Source organism: Psammomys obesus, unplaced genomic scaffold (genome assembly GCF_907164565.1).
Source record: "Psammomys obesus unplaced genomic scaffold, mPsaObe1.curated_primary_1811, whole genome shotgun sequence".
Lineage (NCBI taxonomy): Eukaryota > Metazoa > Chordata > Mammalia > Rodentia > Muridae > Psammomys > Psammomys obesus.
The window spans coordinates 2,640,322-2,659,042 of NW_026590809.1; the positions used below are offsets into that span (position 1 = coordinate 2,640,322).

The 18,721-nt window shown below is 41.5% G+C and overlaps 1 protein-coding gene across 2 annotated transcripts in view; it reads left to right on the forward strand.

Annotated features, from left to right (window-relative positions):
* Window positions 1-15,725, forward strand: part of Hhip (hedgehog interacting protein) — a 98,294-nt gene extending 82,569 nt beyond the window's left edge. For both annotated transcript variants that reach the window (XM_055609061.1, XM_055609062.1), the window contains exons 12-13: window positions 7,109-7,257; window positions 9,949-15,725. In XM_055609061.1, coding sequence (XP_055465036.1) covers window positions 7,109-7,257; window positions 9,949-10,142 — 343 coding nt within the window. In that variant the 3' untranslated portion in view covers window positions 10,143-15,725. The remainder of the gene's footprint in view (window positions 1-7,108; window positions 7,258-9,948) is intronic.
* The last annotated feature ends 2,996 nt before the right edge of the window (window positions 15,726-18,721 follow it).

An 18,721-nucleotide genomic window follows, 5' to 3' on the forward strand; every position in this document is an offset into this window, starting at 1 on the left:
CTCCCCCCTTCTTCCCACTCCCCCTCTTCTCTCCACTCTCCCCTTCTTCCCACTCCCCCCGTCTCCCCACTCCCATGAGATGCCACTTAGGGTCCTTGGTTTGATTTTTTTTTTTCTTAAATCACTTCATCCTACTCCTTATTATGCAGGATGCTAAAATATTGGCTTAAAACATACTTCTCAAGGGTAAATCAGTCCTTTGTGTGTATCTGGGAGCCTACAGGCAGCTCTGTCGCTCTGAAGAAACTTACACATTAAAGGGTAACTTTCATCCAGTGAGCCAGTAGAGTCCAAATTCATCAGTCGAGTCTTATGCAAGTGGCCCCCTAGGCTGATCCACTCCCACAGTGCCTGTTGCCCCAGCTGCCAAGTCCTCTTGTGGCAGGTGGTGTTTTCACGGCCACCCTGACAGTAACACAAACTGTTTAGCGGCTCCGCTGACCTTGCAGCTATTAACAGGGAGACAGGCTCCACAGGGACTTGTTCTCACACAGGACAGAATTTCTTAACACTAGGGGTCAAGAACAAGAATATGCCCTATAAAAACCCACCTAGTATGGTCAGTTAGAACTGTAAAAGACAGGCAAGCATTTTCCACATTTTTGCTATTATTTTTATCATGTATATCCGATAAGCAAGAATGTGTGTACGCTTCTCTCCTTGCCTTTGTTTTTATTGCTGATAAACTTCATTATGTGAACACTTTAAAAAAAAGTCCTTCTAGCTAATAAGTCTTCCTTAGTTACCACAGGTCATCTCAAATTTAAAAGATTAAAAAAAAAAGGCAAAATCAAGGTAAAAACTTCAAATGAATGGCTGATTATGGGTACATAATGTGTTGTAGTGACTCTGCTATAACTAGAATTTCCTCATATTTTATCAAGATTTGCATACGAGTTCATTTATGTGCTTACAGACATGTGTCCACAGAACTATGTGATACCTGCGGTGTTGCACAGAGACTTTACCTTCCTCAAAACAAAGTCTCACATACCAATGAAAACCTAATGTGGCCAAGTCGTTTTAAATACTTTTTATTTTCTATTTTTGAAAACAATCATGTCTTCATTGAAGATGATGACAGATTTGTGTTTATAAAATGCCAACCTAATTCTGGTCCTTCCCCTCTTAAAGCTTGCTGATTTTACACACTATCACAGTGACTCCAAACTGTCCTCTCTGGATCTGCTAAGATAGAAGGAATTGACCAACAAGAACTGTGGGTGTTTGCAGTGTGCAGCCAACACCCAGGCCTCACCCTTGGGGGGTTTGTTGCGAGAGCCCCACTGTTGTCTGCAACTGCTGATCCAACACTGCGCACAGCTTTCTCCAGTCCAAGCCCAAGATAAAGCTTAACTTACAAACTGGATATAGAGAAACTCACAGCAACAATGAATAGTTAAGTAGAAAAGTTGGAACAATTTGCTCTAACAACATATTTTAAAGCCTAGCTGGAATTTTTCATTAGCATCTTTAGACCACTATTAAAGAGAAGCACAGAGAACTGTAGGAACAACATCGTTTTTTAAATTTAAATGTATTTTTATAATGTATTCATTTTACATCCCTATGGTAGCCCCCTCCCTCACTTCCTCCCAGTCCCACCCTCTCTCCTATTCTTCAGGAAGGGGGAGCCTGCCTCCCCTACCATCTGACCCCAGCCAATCAAGTTTCATTAGGATTGGCTGCATCCTTTCCCTCTGTGGCCTGACAATGCCACCACCACCAGGGAGAGGTGATCAAAGAGCAGGCAACAGAGTCCATGTCAGAGGCAGCCTCTGCTTCCCTTACTAGGAAACCCACATGGAGACTGAGCTGCCTATGAGCTACATTTGAGCAGGTCTAGGTCCTCTCCATGCATGGTCCCTGCTTGGTGCATCAGTCTCTGGTGCCCCCCCCCGGCACAAATTTGTTGGCTCTGTTGGTCTTCTTATGGAGCTCCTGTTCTCTCTGCATTGTTCTATTCTCCCACTCTTTCCTATGATTCCCTGTGCTCTGCCCAAAATCTGGCTGTGAGTCTTAGCATCTGCTTTGATCCCCTACTGGTTGGGGTTTTTCAGAGGAGATCTATGGTAGGCTCCCATCCTGTTCCCTCCTTCAACTTCTTCCAGTATCTATTCTATTTGCCCTTCTGAATGATAATTAATCATTCCTAGGGTCCTCCTTGTTATTTAGCTTCTTTAGGTCTGTGGATTGTAGTATAGGGATTATATAATTTTGGATAATTATGTGAAATTATTAAGTCAAGCAAGTTAATATATACATTAGTCCACATACTGAATTTTTATAGGGAGAACACATGTAAATATTTTACATGTATTTCCTCTTTCTTATAGTTGTGACATAGACCCACAATGTTCAAGTGAATTTTCCATTTTATTCAATGATAGTCTTTCTTAATCTATCAATTCTGAATGCTAGACCATTGACTCCTATGATGACTATTATAGGCTGCCATGAAATTTTGATTGAATTGCCACTTACAAATGCCATTTATTTAGATATATATAAAATGAAAAATATAAATAATGAAAATTTATCCTTTAAAATTAGATTTATTTTATTCTGAGCCCAAGGTTCTTAAAGGCATTTTTAAAGTTCATGTATCTTCTCTTCACCTACCAGCCCCCTCTGGCTCAGTACTAGAATCTGATAGAATTAAATCTTCTGAATGTCTTACATGTTTATTATATTTTCATTTGTATTACATTTTTATTTTATTATATCAGGTCATCTTAATGAGCAAATGAAAATTAAGTCTGGGTTTCGCTCATGTATGGAGACCTCGGCTGAGCTGTTTGGCCTGCCCTTCCTCCTGAGTTCAGAGTTTCATTCCCATCACATTTTGACTTTGTGTATTTCTAGTCTGCCCTAGGGCTGTTGCTTGAATTGCCAAAACTATCTCCCAACCTTCAGCCCTATGATAAATCTGTGACTGTCACTTAAACCTCCTAGATGATTTGTTGTAATATTACACTGTGGTGAAGACAGGGAGATTCTGTTGGGCTGAAGCAGTAATCAACAACACAACAACAACAAAACACCTTGGAGACAGATTTTTTTTCAAGCATATGAAACTTTGAATTAATGTTTTTTTTTTCACATTCAGCTCTAATAATTATAGTTGAGCAGTCAAGAGGCTGCAAATGTATCAAATATCTGAGGTGTCGGATAGTCTTGTCTTTTCATCTAGAACCAGATCACATTATCATTCCGTTTTTAACCACTTTGCCTAGATTAAGAAATTTTATAATTTTTACCTGCTGATTTCGCCATGGAAATAGAGAGGGTGATTTGAGTTGATAAATCTTAGTGTGAGAGAGTCACACACCCTTGTAGACATTCATGGCTTGGGGTGCTGCCTGGACCATCACATTAAGAGGGGTTAGAGCCACTCAGCCTCCAGTGAGTGTGTCAGGAGAGCAGGCAAGTCCACCTCGTGAGGGAGAAGGAAGCTCTAGGTATCAGAACCCCACAGAAGGAGCACAGAAAGAGAAGACTGCCTAGACCCATTTTGTTTAACATGTTTCAGAATAGAAGTCTCTAGGCATTGTTTAGTGATAACACAGAACACTGACACTATCTATCCTAAATTATAGCTTTAGGAAACACAGTACAAATAAAAACTGGCAATGGGGTAGTATAGATTATAAACTGTACAAAATCAGTTATTCTTGAATGGAAGTCTCCTTTTACCTCGGGGCACATGTCAGTCACTCAGGAATTACCAGCGGGAAAATGGAATAGACTCAGTACCTCCAAAAGCATTCAATATCTTGTTATGCTTCAAAGAGGAGAGCACTGTTGAAAAAGTCTGCCTCTTCTTTTCCACGCTGACACCACATCCCAGGGAGATGGCTCTTTCATGGCTACATAGGAAGAGAGGCCATGTTTCTCTTCAAACTGGAATATGATCACACTCTAAATGAGTAAGCCCAACTGTACCACACAACATTGCCAAGCCCTTGCACTCTTGAATTCTAGCCTCATGAGTACCCTGTAAAGCAAAAACATTGCACTGACCAACCAGACTAAAGACAAGTATAAGGAAGAAATGTAGTTTATTTTATCTGTGTACTGACCTTGGGGAATGACACTAAAATAAAATTTTTGCAAGATAACACAGCACTCAGGGATCATTTCTCTGCCTTGACTTCCACAAATGGACCATACTCCGATCTACCCATCATAAGACGCGTCCCTTCCCCCACCCCGGCTGAAGGAAAAGAGTTGAGACTGACTTTAGAAACAAGATGTGACAAAGGTTGATCACAGGATATCACATGATTGAGGAATTCAATAGATGATCAGCTGCTGTGACAATTACAAGGCTGCAAGGCATTCTGGACCAGAACACACTAAGTAATGACCATTAGTTGCTACTGGTTAGGAAAGGGCCTCCAACTGAGAACGGAGATGCCATTCATCTGAAACTAGGCTGCGGGTTAACAAAGGTTTAGACAATTGGTTTCTTTTAACTTATGAGAATGGACAAAAAGGATGGAGGAGGAACAGTCTTGTAAATATGATGATAACAAGGAGACACTTTTCCATGAGCTCCAAAGTGACTGTGGGCAAAGAAGTGAGAAGGTTATGTCACCCTCATCCTTCAAGAAGCCACCAAGAGAAGCCGTAGAATTATCCCATCTGATAAAACCTCCAATGAGTCAAGATTTTATAAATAAGTAGTCCTTAAGATCTGTATCTCTTGTTTTATGATGGAATGAAGTTGAAATGTGTATACCTCAGAAAAAATTCAGAATGAACCTTCTGTGAAACACATAATAAGCAGATGTCAACAGTACTCATTCAGGACAGGATTCATCACAGCGTTTCAACACAAGCTGCCAGAAGATGTCTCATCTATTAATTTATTTGTTCATTCATTAAAGTAAATGCTTTAAATTAAAACCACCCAGAATCCCACTATCCCAAGACAGCCAGTGCTGCCCGTTTCTATTCACAGAAAGTCAGCCAGACAATGTGTATTATAAATAACCCATGCTTCCCACTGTCTCTCTTCATTTCAAAGTAGCCAGACCTTTGCACCACTTCACAAAACAGCCAAACTGGGTTTCTAAGAAAGTGTCTTAACTTTCTGGAAACAATACTTTATATACTAAAGCAATTTTCTGTGATAGCCCCTTAGTGTTTCATAATTTGTCATGTGAGGAGATGAGGAAATATGCTTTTTTGGTTCAAATTAAGCTTAAGGGCTGTGGGGATAGCTGTCAACACATAAGCACAATATATTCTTTATTGCAAACTCAAACACCCTGTTGGCTATGTTTTTTATTTTGAAAGTTACTTCTGACTCCATTCAATACAGCTCAGCATCCAGGGGCTTGAAAAAAAAAAAGTGATTATTTAAAAGAACAAAACTATTCAAATGATTCTAATTGGATTATACACTAAACACAGTTTTCTAGTACAATGGAAACACGTATTAAAACTACTATGATGAATGTGCACTCTGGATTTTTGCTTCGCTGTTGCCCAGGTATGGCTAGACAGTGTTTAAGGATTCTTAAGACGGTCTGTCTCAATGCAGTGGGCCAGTGGTGACAAAGTGCGAAGCGCTCCGCCTCGCCTCTCTCCTCTTCAGTCCGTGCAAACCTGTATGCATAGCAAACAGCCAAGGGGACACTTGGCTCTTCACAGCAAACATCATGCAGAGAGGAACAGATGGCTCTGCCAGAGATCTTTGTCATACATACTTTATTGGACATGCTCTTGGGAAAAATGAATTTAAATACATTGACTTCACCTCTTCTCTAGATGAAGAAACAATCCTCTGTCTTTAGGACACACAGACCTGGACATTTTAGCCTTTGGTATATTTCTAGTATTATAGTTAACATCCAAACACATAACTTAAAAATAAATTCAACTATACCATAAGTAAGAATTGTTAAGACAATAAAAAGCTTTATTTTTAAGACATAAAAGTATATCAGTTTGGTCAGGTGTACTGGTACACGCCTTTAATCCCAGAACTAGGGAAAGGGAGGCATGTATCTGTGGCTTTGAGGCCAGCTCAGTACTCGCAGTGGTGAGTTCCAGGGCTATACGGTGAAACCCTGTCTCATGTATGATGTGTGTGCGTGTACATATATATACATACCAGCAAGACTTCCTTGGGAAACATGTGGAAAATATAGTTGATGTTGTCTGAATGGAAATGGACCATATCTCTTTGTGGTCCATTTAAATGGACCAAATAGCAGTTGAGCAGGTTTAAGGTTTAAGCCTTCAGAATTGCAACATCGCTTGCAAACCACAGCATTTTCAGCATAAGTAGGACTTTACCTTATTTTGGATCATTGTGGAAATGGTCTGGGGCCAGGTCCCTAAATTTGCTCACTGTTCTTATTGCCTTCGCATGCTTGTTGGACAGCAAGTGTCCATTGTGACAGATAGCACCAGTCCTGTGATGTTGCCTGTGAGGCTCCAAACAAGAGAAACTCCTGGATACCACCCCTACGTGTTTATGGCTCTGGACTGCGCTCTTCTATTTTTAAATTACAGTGTGAGGTTCAGTAAGTAAAAGCACTTGCTGAACAAGCCTAAGCCTGGCCTCCATCCCAGAAACCATGGAAAGGTGAAAGGAGAAAACTGACTCCACGGGGCCGACCTCTGATCCACACAAAGAAACCATGGCACACACATGCATGCATTCACACACAGACACGCATGCACACATGCAAGCAAGAACGTATTCACTTGAGCACACACATACATACATATGAATGCGTTCACACACAGATGCATGCACACGTACACATAAACACACGTGTAGGCACTCACACATACCATATAAAACTTTAAAATATTTAAAATTACAGTTTCTAGACATTCTAGTTAGCAAATACAAAAAGTCATATCGTTTTGGTACTTTTTAATGGAGAATTTTGACAGTGATAAAGCTTCGTAGGCTATTACACTTCGCCAGTGTATCTCTGTTCTTCTGGAGTTGCGCGTTGACTGTGTCATTTGAGAAAGGTCTCTTGAAAGCAGCAGTCGTTTTTTGTAAGCTGTCAGACCACTAAATTCTACCCCATGCTGATTTCAACTGAGGTGCGATGTCAACTCTTGTTTTGGGGTGCAGACCTTTGGTGCCTGAGGAATGCAGAGTCCCGGTCCAGCCCGCACAGACCCTGACCTCGGACTGCTCGCGGCTCTGTCGAAATGGCTACTGCACCCCCACGGGCAGGTGCTGCTGCAGCCCCGGCTGGGAAGGACCCTTCTGCAGAGTTGGTTAGTATTCCTGTTAGCGCCCAGAAGACTGAAAGCCGTGAGCACTGGAGAAAGGAGCATCGTGTGCAAGTAGCGAGCCCTTTACAATGTCTCTTTCTGAAGTTACAAATGAAATCTTCCCCATCCTGGATACACTCACATGTCTAGGCTAATCATCAGCATAAAAGGTCTTTTTAAAAGACTGTTTCAAAAAGAAAAAATATATACAGAACAGTACCCCACAGGCCTGTATTTGACATTCACACCAGCCAAAAACTTGGTGTTTGCCAAACCCCTGGCAAGGGTTAGCATTTTCCAGACACCCCATAACTGCCTTCTCTGGCTTCCCTGCATGCGCTTTGCTGTGACACCCTAGGAACGGGGCTTTTCGGTGGGTGTTGCTAACTCAAAGTGAAAACACAGCTATCTAGACACAGATCACAAGATCTTTCTATTCTGCCCCCTCCCCAGTAACCCACCGTGGAAGTGCACATCTGCTCAGAGAGAGAGAGAGGAGGTCTGCTCAGGTGATTCTAGCCCTTCAGGAGGAATGTCCTTAACTTTGTGCCATGTTAAAGTTTTAGGAAGTTTACAAACTTAAGAGTTTAACATTGTGTTTAAAACGTAAATTCAGTAATGGCTGTGCATGTATTAGTCAGAAATGATTTTGATCTCTGCTACTTCACACATTCAAGTACACCCTGCCAACGGGAACCAAAACTTCAAATTAGTATTTAATATGGTTTTGGCTCACAAATGCTGCTTCTTATTCTAAAGATGTATTTTCCAAACTATATTATAATTATGATTTGTCTAGCTAATATACTTCCTAACAAAAATAATCATCACCTAAAGATCATATAGACAGTGCATATTTTAAGTTTAAATTGCTTCCGTCATTTAGCAACATTGCTAACCTCTGACTAGGCTTAGCAGCATAAATCTAGGTAAGAGATTTGGAACTATAACTCAGCAGAACCTCGGTAGTCATTCAGAATAAGCACGTACACTCTACTGACCAACTCCATCTCCCTTTGGTCAGTTGAGCCCAAAATTAAGAATCAATGTACAAATGTAATAACCATTATATACTTATTATTCCTCCACCTCTTTTGGTATTTGACTCCCTGTTTGTTTTTCACATAGCATTCTGTTAGGTTCTTTGCAGTTTGCATAACTTCTATGTCCCCTCAAACAAGTATCAGTTAAAAAATTTTTCTGAGTGCCTTCTTGGGACAGCATGCTCAAACTGAGGGTGAAAAAATTAAGTGCTCATGTGCTAGCCATGATTAATAGATATCACAAGCAGAGAATCATCCTTTGATTAGCTTGCTTTGTTTCAGTAAAATCTTCTGAAGTAGAATTCTTCTCCTGATTAAATTTAAATATTTTCAATAAATAAGAAAAACTAAATTGTTTATAAAGTTAATCCTGGATTTTTTAAATTTTTATTTTTTATAATTTATTAACTTTACATCTCTATCCCTCACCTCCTCCCTGCCCCACTCTCCTTCCCTTTTCCCCCATCCCCCTCCCCTAGTCCACAGAAAGGAGAAGCCCTCCTCCCCTACCAACTGACCCCAGCCCATCAAGTCTCATCAGGACTGCCTGCATACTCTTCCCCTGTGGCCTGGCAATGGCCACCTCACCAGGGAGAAGTGAACAAAGAGCAGGCAACAGAATCCATGTCAGAGACAGCCTCTGCTCCCCTTACTAGGGAAACCCACATGGAGGCTGAGCTGCCTATGGGCTACATCTGAGCAGGGCTAGTTCCAATCTGGGATGTTGTCAAGGAAGAATTGTACTTATGCACACATCTCTCTTAAGTTTGAAGAGAAAATGTGTCTCATTTTTTTGTTGAACTTTCTTTTTCATGGGTCAGCCCCAGAAGCATGAGTTTTGAGTACTCTATCTGAAAACACGAAAGTGACCCTGATTCATTACAGTAAAGGGACATGTATTCAAAGGACTTGATTGTGTCCATCTCCAGACTTATCAACACACGACAGCTAGTGAATTTGCCAAGTTGTGTGTCTTCACATCACCTTAGCAGTAAGTCTTTCCACTCTTTTCCTATGGGGCAGCAATCAAGTAGGATTCACTAAGGAGGTGCTGCACTGTAAAACAGCCCTCAGGAGCGTTGCCCAGCACGTCCTCTGCCAGCCTCTTGCATTTGGCCCAGGATGGGATTTCAGGCACAAGCAGAGATCAATGTGTTGGGGCATCCGCTAAACGCATTGGGAAGTGGGGAGCCCAGGGAGGCCAGACACTGCATATTTCATGTAACTCCTGTCCCAAACTGACCTTATTCAGCACCACATTGGAACTGCTCTAGCTGGCCACCCCTTTCTCAAGGCTAGCCTCTCTCCTTGAGGTCCTACCCTGAAGAAATGGAATTGGCTGTTGCTTGAAATGCCTCATGGAGCAGGAGCTGAAAGGGCTGACATCGTTGTTTTAGAGTCAGCTGTGCAAGCCACTGAGATGGTTTCTCCTGAGCTCTACTTCTCAAGGTGCTGACAGCCAGACGCTTAGCTCAGTCCCCACCCTAAAGCCGCTGTGTCTGGAAACTGTCTTTCCCACTTGCATATTCCTCTGTCTGGTCATTTTATTACTGTCTTCTTTTCCTACCTTTCCTTATTCATCAAATCCTTGATCTCGTACATGGCTTCTGACATAAAGATTAAGGATACCATGTTGTTTTCTTTCTTGCAGCCAAATGTGAGCCGGCATGTCGTCATGGAGGTGTCTGCGTCAGACCTAACAAGTGCCTCTGTAAAAAAGGCTATCTTGGTCCTCAGTGTGAACAAGTGGACAGAAACATGCGCAGAGTGGCCAGGGCAGGTATTCTTGATCAGATCATTGACATGACATCTTATTTGCTGGATCTCACAAGTTACATTGTATAGTTTCTGGGACCGTTTGAATATTTCTTTTTGGTGGGCATTTATTTTGATCTTGTCATTAAAAAGAGAGACTGTCCTCCTGCTACACACTCCTGTGATTTCATTTTCTTTTAGTAATTTAAAAGCAATTTACAGAGATGTGTAGATCTCAGTGTGTACTTTGGCACGTTGTTGTTTTGTTTTGTTTTACATACACATGTCCACACCCGCACTCACAACCCCTAAACTCAAGGTTGTATAACAGATTTTTAAAAAAATCTACTTCCTGGTGTGGAGTACTTTAAACAGAAGTTCCACTGCACATTGATCACGGAATTTTTATAGCATCAGAAGATATTCTTTTACTTCCCAGGAAATGTCTGTTTGTAATTCCTAAAGCTGACCTTTGTAGGGGTTTGAAATGTTATTGTGCAATGTGGTGGAAATATTTTTATATTAAAAGTCTATAATAAGAGAGCATGTTTCCAAACTCCTTGGTGAATTTCTGAACAAGCAGCTTGATGTAAGATTGTAATCTTCATTTCTGTTGATGTATCTGCTGACAGAATGTTACACACTTAACCTTTTTAGTTGACAGCGCAATCTGGCTACTTCAGCTTAATCTCAAGATGGTTTTCAAATGTTTATGATTAAATCGGAAGAACTATTTGAAAAAGCAATCTTTCTGAATGGACTGCTTCTATTGTATATTTTGTGTAACAATAGGCACTGGGTTTTGTTACATGTTTATAGTTTTTATTTTATTTTTATAATATGGACATCACCTAGATGAAACACCTCTATCCTGTCCTGTAAATTACTAAAGTTACATTTTCTCCAACTTAATTGGAAAGAAGGGGAGTACAAACAGCACAGCCTCTAATGTGCTGTGGATCTACTCTAGCAGTGTGTACTGTGCCAACATCTAACCACTCCTGTCAGATGAAAAAGCAAGAAAACGGCCAGTCCTTATAAAATTCCAGCCTTGCATACTTGTAAAGTCTTTTCCCCGTAGCAAGCCTGTCAGAGTCTGTGGGATTAGAAGGTTACAGTGTATGCTCCGAATGCACCCTCCCTGGAGAAGACCTTGCCCGTTCAGAGCCAGTTCAGGCTGTGTATACACTGCTCACACACACGGATTCTTAAGATTGGCCTTCTCGGCAAATCTGGCTTCTAATGCATATGTTCCTTCAGGTCTCTGTGGCAGTACCCTGTGGTTCTTGCCTCAATAAATTTTCTGCAAATGTTCAGATTTTCTTAAAGAAATGATGCACTCTAAATTTAAGTGACAAGAGTCTGACCGACATTTTTCTTAGTGGTGGGAGCTCTCCTTCCAATAGCCCAGGCTAAGCTGGCCATGCCCAGAGCTGTTTCAAACAGCCCTTTCCCAAGTGAAAAGGTTTTCCATTTGCCACCTCTCCATGTTTAGATTTTAACAAAGTATAAAAGTTTTTGTGCTACTGATGTCTAACCGTGATAGGCACCCACCATCTACCATAGCGTCTCTTCCTCTGGGATCCAGACTGTAGAGTCAGGTAAGCGTGCAGCACCGGCAATGCACACATGCTCTTCGTCTTTAGAGTACGAGCCTTAATTGTGGCACAGGGACAGTAATCTTCTAGCTAGTATTCCTCCGTTGTTTTAAAGTGAGAGAGCTGCAAATTAAGCACGTCCGAGGACGCCACAATGTAGAACCATTTGTTGGGTCCACTCTGCCTGCCTTCCACATATGGCCACTTGGAGTCCGGTGCCCTCATACCAAAGGGAAATGGTTGGGAAATCTCAGTGCTTAGTGAACAATAGCCTGCATTAAAAAGTGCATGCATAATTTTGCACAATTTAGATTCAATTGACAGTCTATTCAAAGAAGTCTTGGGAGTAAATGAGCATGGAGACCAAATTGCCCTCTTACCCCAGAAAAAGGGTGGTCCCTTCTAGTCTCACCAACACTTCATTGGCCCAGCACTGTGACAAATCTTGCAATGAACCGTGCAGTAGCCTGCATCTGTAGGTTAATAGCAATCTTTTGTCTCCGTTGCTTTCTCTTCATAGTCCTTTTACTGAATTCCATCACAGAAAGTTTTACAATTTTTTTAAAAAAGGAAAAACTTCCCCTGAAAACCATTTTTGTAGGTGGATCTTACTATCAAGCCTTCCCTTATTCAACGTGGGTGACACTAACAGACTATGAACTGCTTGTGAAGGAGCCAGCTGTCTAAATCTGTCAAATTGTACAGTTTTATTACGCATTCTCCCATTCATAGTTTGAGCAAAAACAATAAGGATGCCTCTAGAAAGTCAGCAAAATCTTAAAACCCAAGTGCCTCCTTTTCTATCTTTAAAAGAGAAGGTGTTCTATTGGTGGGAGCTCTCCTTCCAATAACCCAGGCTAAGCTGGCCATGCCCAGAGCTGTTTCAAACAGCTCTTTCCCAAGTGAAAAGGTTTCAAGTGGCTTAGACAAGCACTATGTACCCAAGATGTTATTGCTTTTTCAGTAATGAGCTATTAAAATGAAAGACAAAATTCTCTTTAAGGAATTTCATCCATGGATATTTAACCCAAGCAGAGAACGTTAGGAGAATCCTTTCATTCTGTCCTTAGGAGAAAGATGAATAACAATGACTGATAATGACTGTGTTTTAGACTATGTGACCAATTCCAATTTTTCCTTTGACCTGTTCCTTGAAGTCTGTTTTTAAATATGACTGGGGGATTATTATAAATTATTTGTGAGAGACAGATGGGAATAGGTTAAAAAAAAATGAGCTGAGCCAATAAATCCCTAACCATTTAAAAGTGAAAATGTACCATCTAGCAAAGCACACAATCTAAACTGGAAGAATGATGCCATTATGTGTCTGACGAAGAAGAAATTAACAGTCGTTACTGCCCCTTGCCCACTCTAGACCTGAAGCTCTGGGCACCAACTGGATATGAAATAACCTTCCTCCCAGTATTGTTACCAAACTTTTGCCCTGTTTCAAAGCACATAAAGTAATGATATAAAACTAAATTGGCATATCATTACAGTGAAAAGGAGGAACATTTAAGAAAGTTCAAGCTCTTCCATCCATACCTCTTAGGATCTTATTTACGATGTTGGAAAATATTTTACGAGCTTTACTCAGAAGTTTCTGCCTTTTAACTGGTCAATTCATGAAGGATGGGCAAAGAAACCAATACATGTCTACCAAACTCAGCTAGTAAACTATCTCCTTATCATTTTATGCCTCTAGTAGTCATGCCTTCCCCGCTTTTTGTTTGAGGAAATATTACAGAATAAGATACTATTTTTTAGCACATTTGTCTTTGGCTTGTTTTAATATCTGAACCACAAAGAATACAACAAATCTAATCAGGGTGAGAAGTGAGTTAGACACCTAACCTGAGGTCTTTCCAAGAACACACTGATCCAAGATGGCATGAGCTTCTCTTCTGTGTCTCGGCACACGAAAGAATGCCAATTTCAGTTTGTAAGGAGAGGAAGTATATCAGTAAAACTGTAGGTGGTGCATCAGCTTGCTTTCTGAGCATCTGTCTAGAACATTAAGTAGGGTTCTACGCTGCCTCTCCTTTCTCTGCCCTTCTACTCATGTCTCTCTACCTGCCTCTCTTTAAATCTCTCCCTCCTCCACTGCCATTTTGTGTTGTTTTTTTACTAAGCAGACATATTGTGTGTGCCCACTATGAAGCTGTCCTGGAGCAGATACCTGCACATTTGGGGGGGTCCCCTTTGTTTTCTTTCCTGGAGTCACATTGACTCAAATTCAGTATCATTAAGATGAGTAGAGAAATAGCTTACCAAGCCAGCTTACTAGAGTCACTGAAAGAAATGACGAAAAGCACACACATCCTCCAGTGCAGGCACTCTATGACAGCCTTCTAGCAAAGTCACAGGAAGTTAAGGGCAGCCTCCCTCAGGGAGAGCTTGACTGACAGGAGAGACCCTAGCTCGTCCCCACCAAAGCGATGCACATCTCTACAAAGTCTAACTCAAGGAAAGCGATTCCACATCAATGTGGGAAAAACAAACACTAGTATCTTGGTGATGATGACCTCAGACGCATCCCGTGTATAGTAAATTATCTCAGCTGCTGTCTTTTAAGTAAAAAGAATAACATTCTGTTATCTAATAGATATTATAGAGAAAAAGTGAAACAGGCAGTGATGGGAAATTCATAGTGGTCAACTCTATAAGCCTTTTCTTCACAGTTAGAAATTCAGTCTGGAATATTTCTTTCCATGCTGAAAAATAACTAGTCAATAGTTTCCATTCACATGAATAAGGTATGATTAGGCTTGGCATGGTCCGTGCCAGAATAAACATCGGATGTTTCTTTACTCCATAATCTTAAAATCTGAGGCATGACTTTCCTGGAATAAACTAAGAATCCATGTTCAGAAGGTTCATTTCATAATATTGTTTTTGAGAAGCTAAACTGACAGCCTTCTGAGATATCAGATATCCCCCAAACCTTATTCTAGTCAGAGTGTGTACGGGTGTGAGTGTCTCTAAGAGCCGTGAAGTGCCACGATGGACAACACTGAAGTAGTGTGAAGTTGTGGAAACTGGGTTCCCTAGGACATGGTACAACACACTACTATCTGAAATAAATCTAGCTAGTTGCAAGGAAAAATTATTGAATCATGACCATAAGCATGAAGCGATTCTAATAGGCAGATCTGCGTCTTCCTTGGAATTCTCTGTGACTGATTTGTCCGGTGTTGAGGGGTGGTTTTGTGCTCCGTTCTCCTCACATATTTTGGTGTTCTGAGTTGTCCATTTCCTTCAGGCTGTTGGAAATCAAGGCAATCTGATCTTACAGGATCTTACAGGAAATTTCAGAACCAATCCATCCTCGAGTTTCTGTCATTACATTGATAAGAGGCAGAAGGCGGTAGGAACATTTAGTAAACCTAGGTGTAAGTTTAAAGAATCAGAATTAGTGTAAGAGCTGCCCATGATTTGTAAATGTTCCAAAGAGTCACTGTGCACAGCTACGTGTCCCCCCGAGTTTGAACTAACCTGGTTCGCTAGGTCAGTTTGTTAAAACATGAAGTTTCTTTGACTGATCTGTCATTCAGCCGCCCATCTATTCACTAATGCAATCTAAAGGCTGAGAGGCCCCCTGTAATTGCACAAGCGAGGGCATCTGCAAGGACAGTGCTGTGCGCTCACTGGGATGAACAGCTCAGCTCTAGTCTGCAGCAGTCACAAGCACAGGTGGCCTCAAGTACGTCTGTGTGCATCTGCCCATGCGCACACCCATGTATATGTGTACATATTTATCTATCTGTACAAACACTGCATGTGTATACACACTATCTATGTAATATATAATATATGTATAATGCTATAAATTCTAACAAGTGGATTTGTGTTATCTTCAAAATAGAAAAAATTGTATCTTGAAGTGGTAAATGCAGAGAACTGGCTTCTATTGTTGATCTGTGGATTTAATGATTTCTTAGGTGAAAGGATGTTTTAAGTGTATAATTTCTTTTCTTAATTTAATATATTTATGTAAATGCATGCCTGAAATTTGGTTAGATTGGCTATGTTTTGTGTCTTAACATGATCAAATGTATTAAACTTTTATCTTATGACTTCATGCCATGTGCCCTTTCGAAATTTGTTTTTATTTTAAGTTTTTTAAAATTTTCTCCTAAATTTTCAGACTGGTTACACAAACACTATTTTTCTAATATTCTATATTCAAGTTTATTATTGTCTTCTGTCATTATTCATGATCTAATCTTAATATTAAATTTAATATTTTAATTCACACAAACTGCAGGCTAAAGTTGGGGTTAGTTTCATTGTGTAAATCTATGAGGCAACCAGAGAGGCCGCATTGGTTTTCATTTGTTCTAAGTTGTGAGTTAAACCTGATCCTCTAAACCACTGGCCGGGTTTAAAGCCTGTGGAATATAGAATTACACAAAGAATGCAGGAGAACACTGGCAGAGCTGGGTGCCACAGTGAAGAGGATGCATCCTGGAGCATGGAGAAGAGGGGGGGCAGATACCCCACCACTCTGTGCTCTTGTTATTTGGATTTTAAGCAAAGGTGTTTGTCAAGTCTGAGGAGCAGGGCTAGGGAGAAGGCTCAATGGCCAGAGCCCTTCAGAGGACGCCAGGATGGTCCACCACACAGCTGCTCACAGCCATCCTAACTCAAGCGTCACAGGTTCCAGTGCCCTCTCCCGGCCTCCACGGGCATCAGGCTCTCATGTATATGCATCCGGCAGATAATCACACATAAACTGTTTTAAAAGCCTGACCAGTGAATGCGAACAAATATCAGAAGAGCCATCTGCTTCCATCCCAGCCCCTACATTTCTAAATAAACACACCTCAGTGGCTTCCTGAAAAGAAAAAGAAGGATCTGCAAAAGGTTGTTTCTAAGAGAATAAAACATGTGGCAAGATCCACTCAGGACAGAGCTGAGGTTACTACCTAGAAGTTTACACAAAATGACATTAGGAAAGCATCCTTCAGCTGATTCTTACAGGGACCCAAGAGGCACCAGAGACCTCAGCCTCTTCTCGCTGGCTGTTAGAGCACATCTCCCTGGCTTATCCCACAGAGCACCCCTGGCTCTTTTGCATGTGTCTGCCTCATTGTGAATCCCTGACAGAGCTAGAAGACTCACCACACACAGATAAAATAAAAATGCCTATGCACAGCTAGAAATGGAAGCATTCTTGCTCTCCCTGCTCGCTCTGAGTTCATTCTTTCTTCCTCATTTATCAGTTCCTTGTTTGAAATTCCCTAAGGTATGAGCAACTGAAGTTGATTCCACACCTATTTTTAAACTCTTGGTTGATATGTACATTAGAGAGGGATGAGGAGAGAGATGATGCTTCTCAGATCGACCAGGGCATGGTAGGGCAGGGGTGCAGCTAAGCCGTAGGGTGCTTGGCTAGCACGCACAAAGTCCCTCCCTGGATTTCACCCCAGTACAGTACCACAAAAAAGATAAGAGTAGAATATTCAAATGAGAGGTTAAAAAAATACTAAAATGCCCTCTGGAACATCACAACACTCTGCTCTCATGGACCCCAGTACGAGCACAGTAAAAAGAGGTCAGGGAACTGTGGAGACCGCACATCTCCCAGGTCCTGCTGAGGGCACAGTCCCCAGCAGCCGTCACTGAGGATTCGCATACTTGTGAGCTGGCCTGGCATGCAGCGAGAGACCCTGTCTCACAAAAACAAGGTGGGAGTGACTGAAGCTACCTTCTGTCTAAGCAACCACATTTGTATGTGCATGAGTACAAACACACACTCACACACAGACACATACACTCACTCACTCATACACACACATACACACACAGACACACACACATTCATACACTCAGAGAGACACATACAGAGAGAGACACATACACACTCACACATTCACTCATGCACACACATTCACTCATATACACACACTCATATATACACATTCATACACACTTTCATACACACAGAGAGACACATACACACTCATAAACACATACTCACTCATACACACACACACACACACACACACACACACACACACACACAAAGGATATTTGAAGTTGATGTCCTATTTCCTGGGAAATACAATTTAAAATATAAGCAACAAGTTAGTATCTCATTTTTTTTTTAATTACCTTTTTTCTGTTTAGCACTCCAAAGAAGGGTATCCTAGAGATTAAATTGTACCATCCATCAAAGAAATGAAAGGATTAAAAAAAAAATAAACAGGCAAGTACTGTGGATTATTTTGAATGTGTTTTCATGACTTGATTCATAGTTCGTTCGTATGCGCTATTTTTCCTAATTTACAGAATTCGAAAGGGAAGGGAGACAGGGACAGAGAGGGAGGCCTGGTTGGCCGTGCCTGTGAGAGTGGCTCCCGTAGGGACAGTGCCAGTGTCAGAAGCCACTTGAACTCAGTCTCGTAATTTAATAAGGTGCCGTCAGAGCCCTTCGACATATTTATAGCCTTGCAATTAAGACTCCTTGATACAAAATCCATGTGCTGCATGAAAAGCTACTTATCTTAGCATAGACACCCTGCTCCCTGAGCCATAGCTACCAAAAGCCACACATGCCAGGCACAGTGGCAAGGACCCTGGGGAAGGCTGTGAGGGCACATGTCAGGAGTCTGATGGGTCACCTCGCTGGTATGCACACACTTGGGAACCAGCTTCTTTCTGCTAAAAAGAAAACTGGTCAGGGGAGACACCTCTGTAAGGAGGGTGCCGGCTCCCCAAGCTTGGATCGCATCTTGAAAGCTCAGCACAGCAGGACATGCTTGTAACTCCAGTGGGGTCATCTGACCATGGCCAGCAAACCAAACAGAATGGGCCAAACACCAAGCCCCAGGTTCGTGAGCAAGCCTGCTTCAATAAAGAGCAGAAAAGCAAGTGAAGACGACACCAAACGTCAACCTCTGACACACACAAGTGCACGTATAATAATGTTGAAGGACATCCTTATTCATCTTTCTCTATTGCCAACCCCAACCCACCCCGGGGTTCCTCCTCCCGTCCGTGGGTCTGTTGCTAATTTCTCTGACATGGTCTGTGAATTTGTCTCCATTGTTCCTGTCGTCCTAGAAT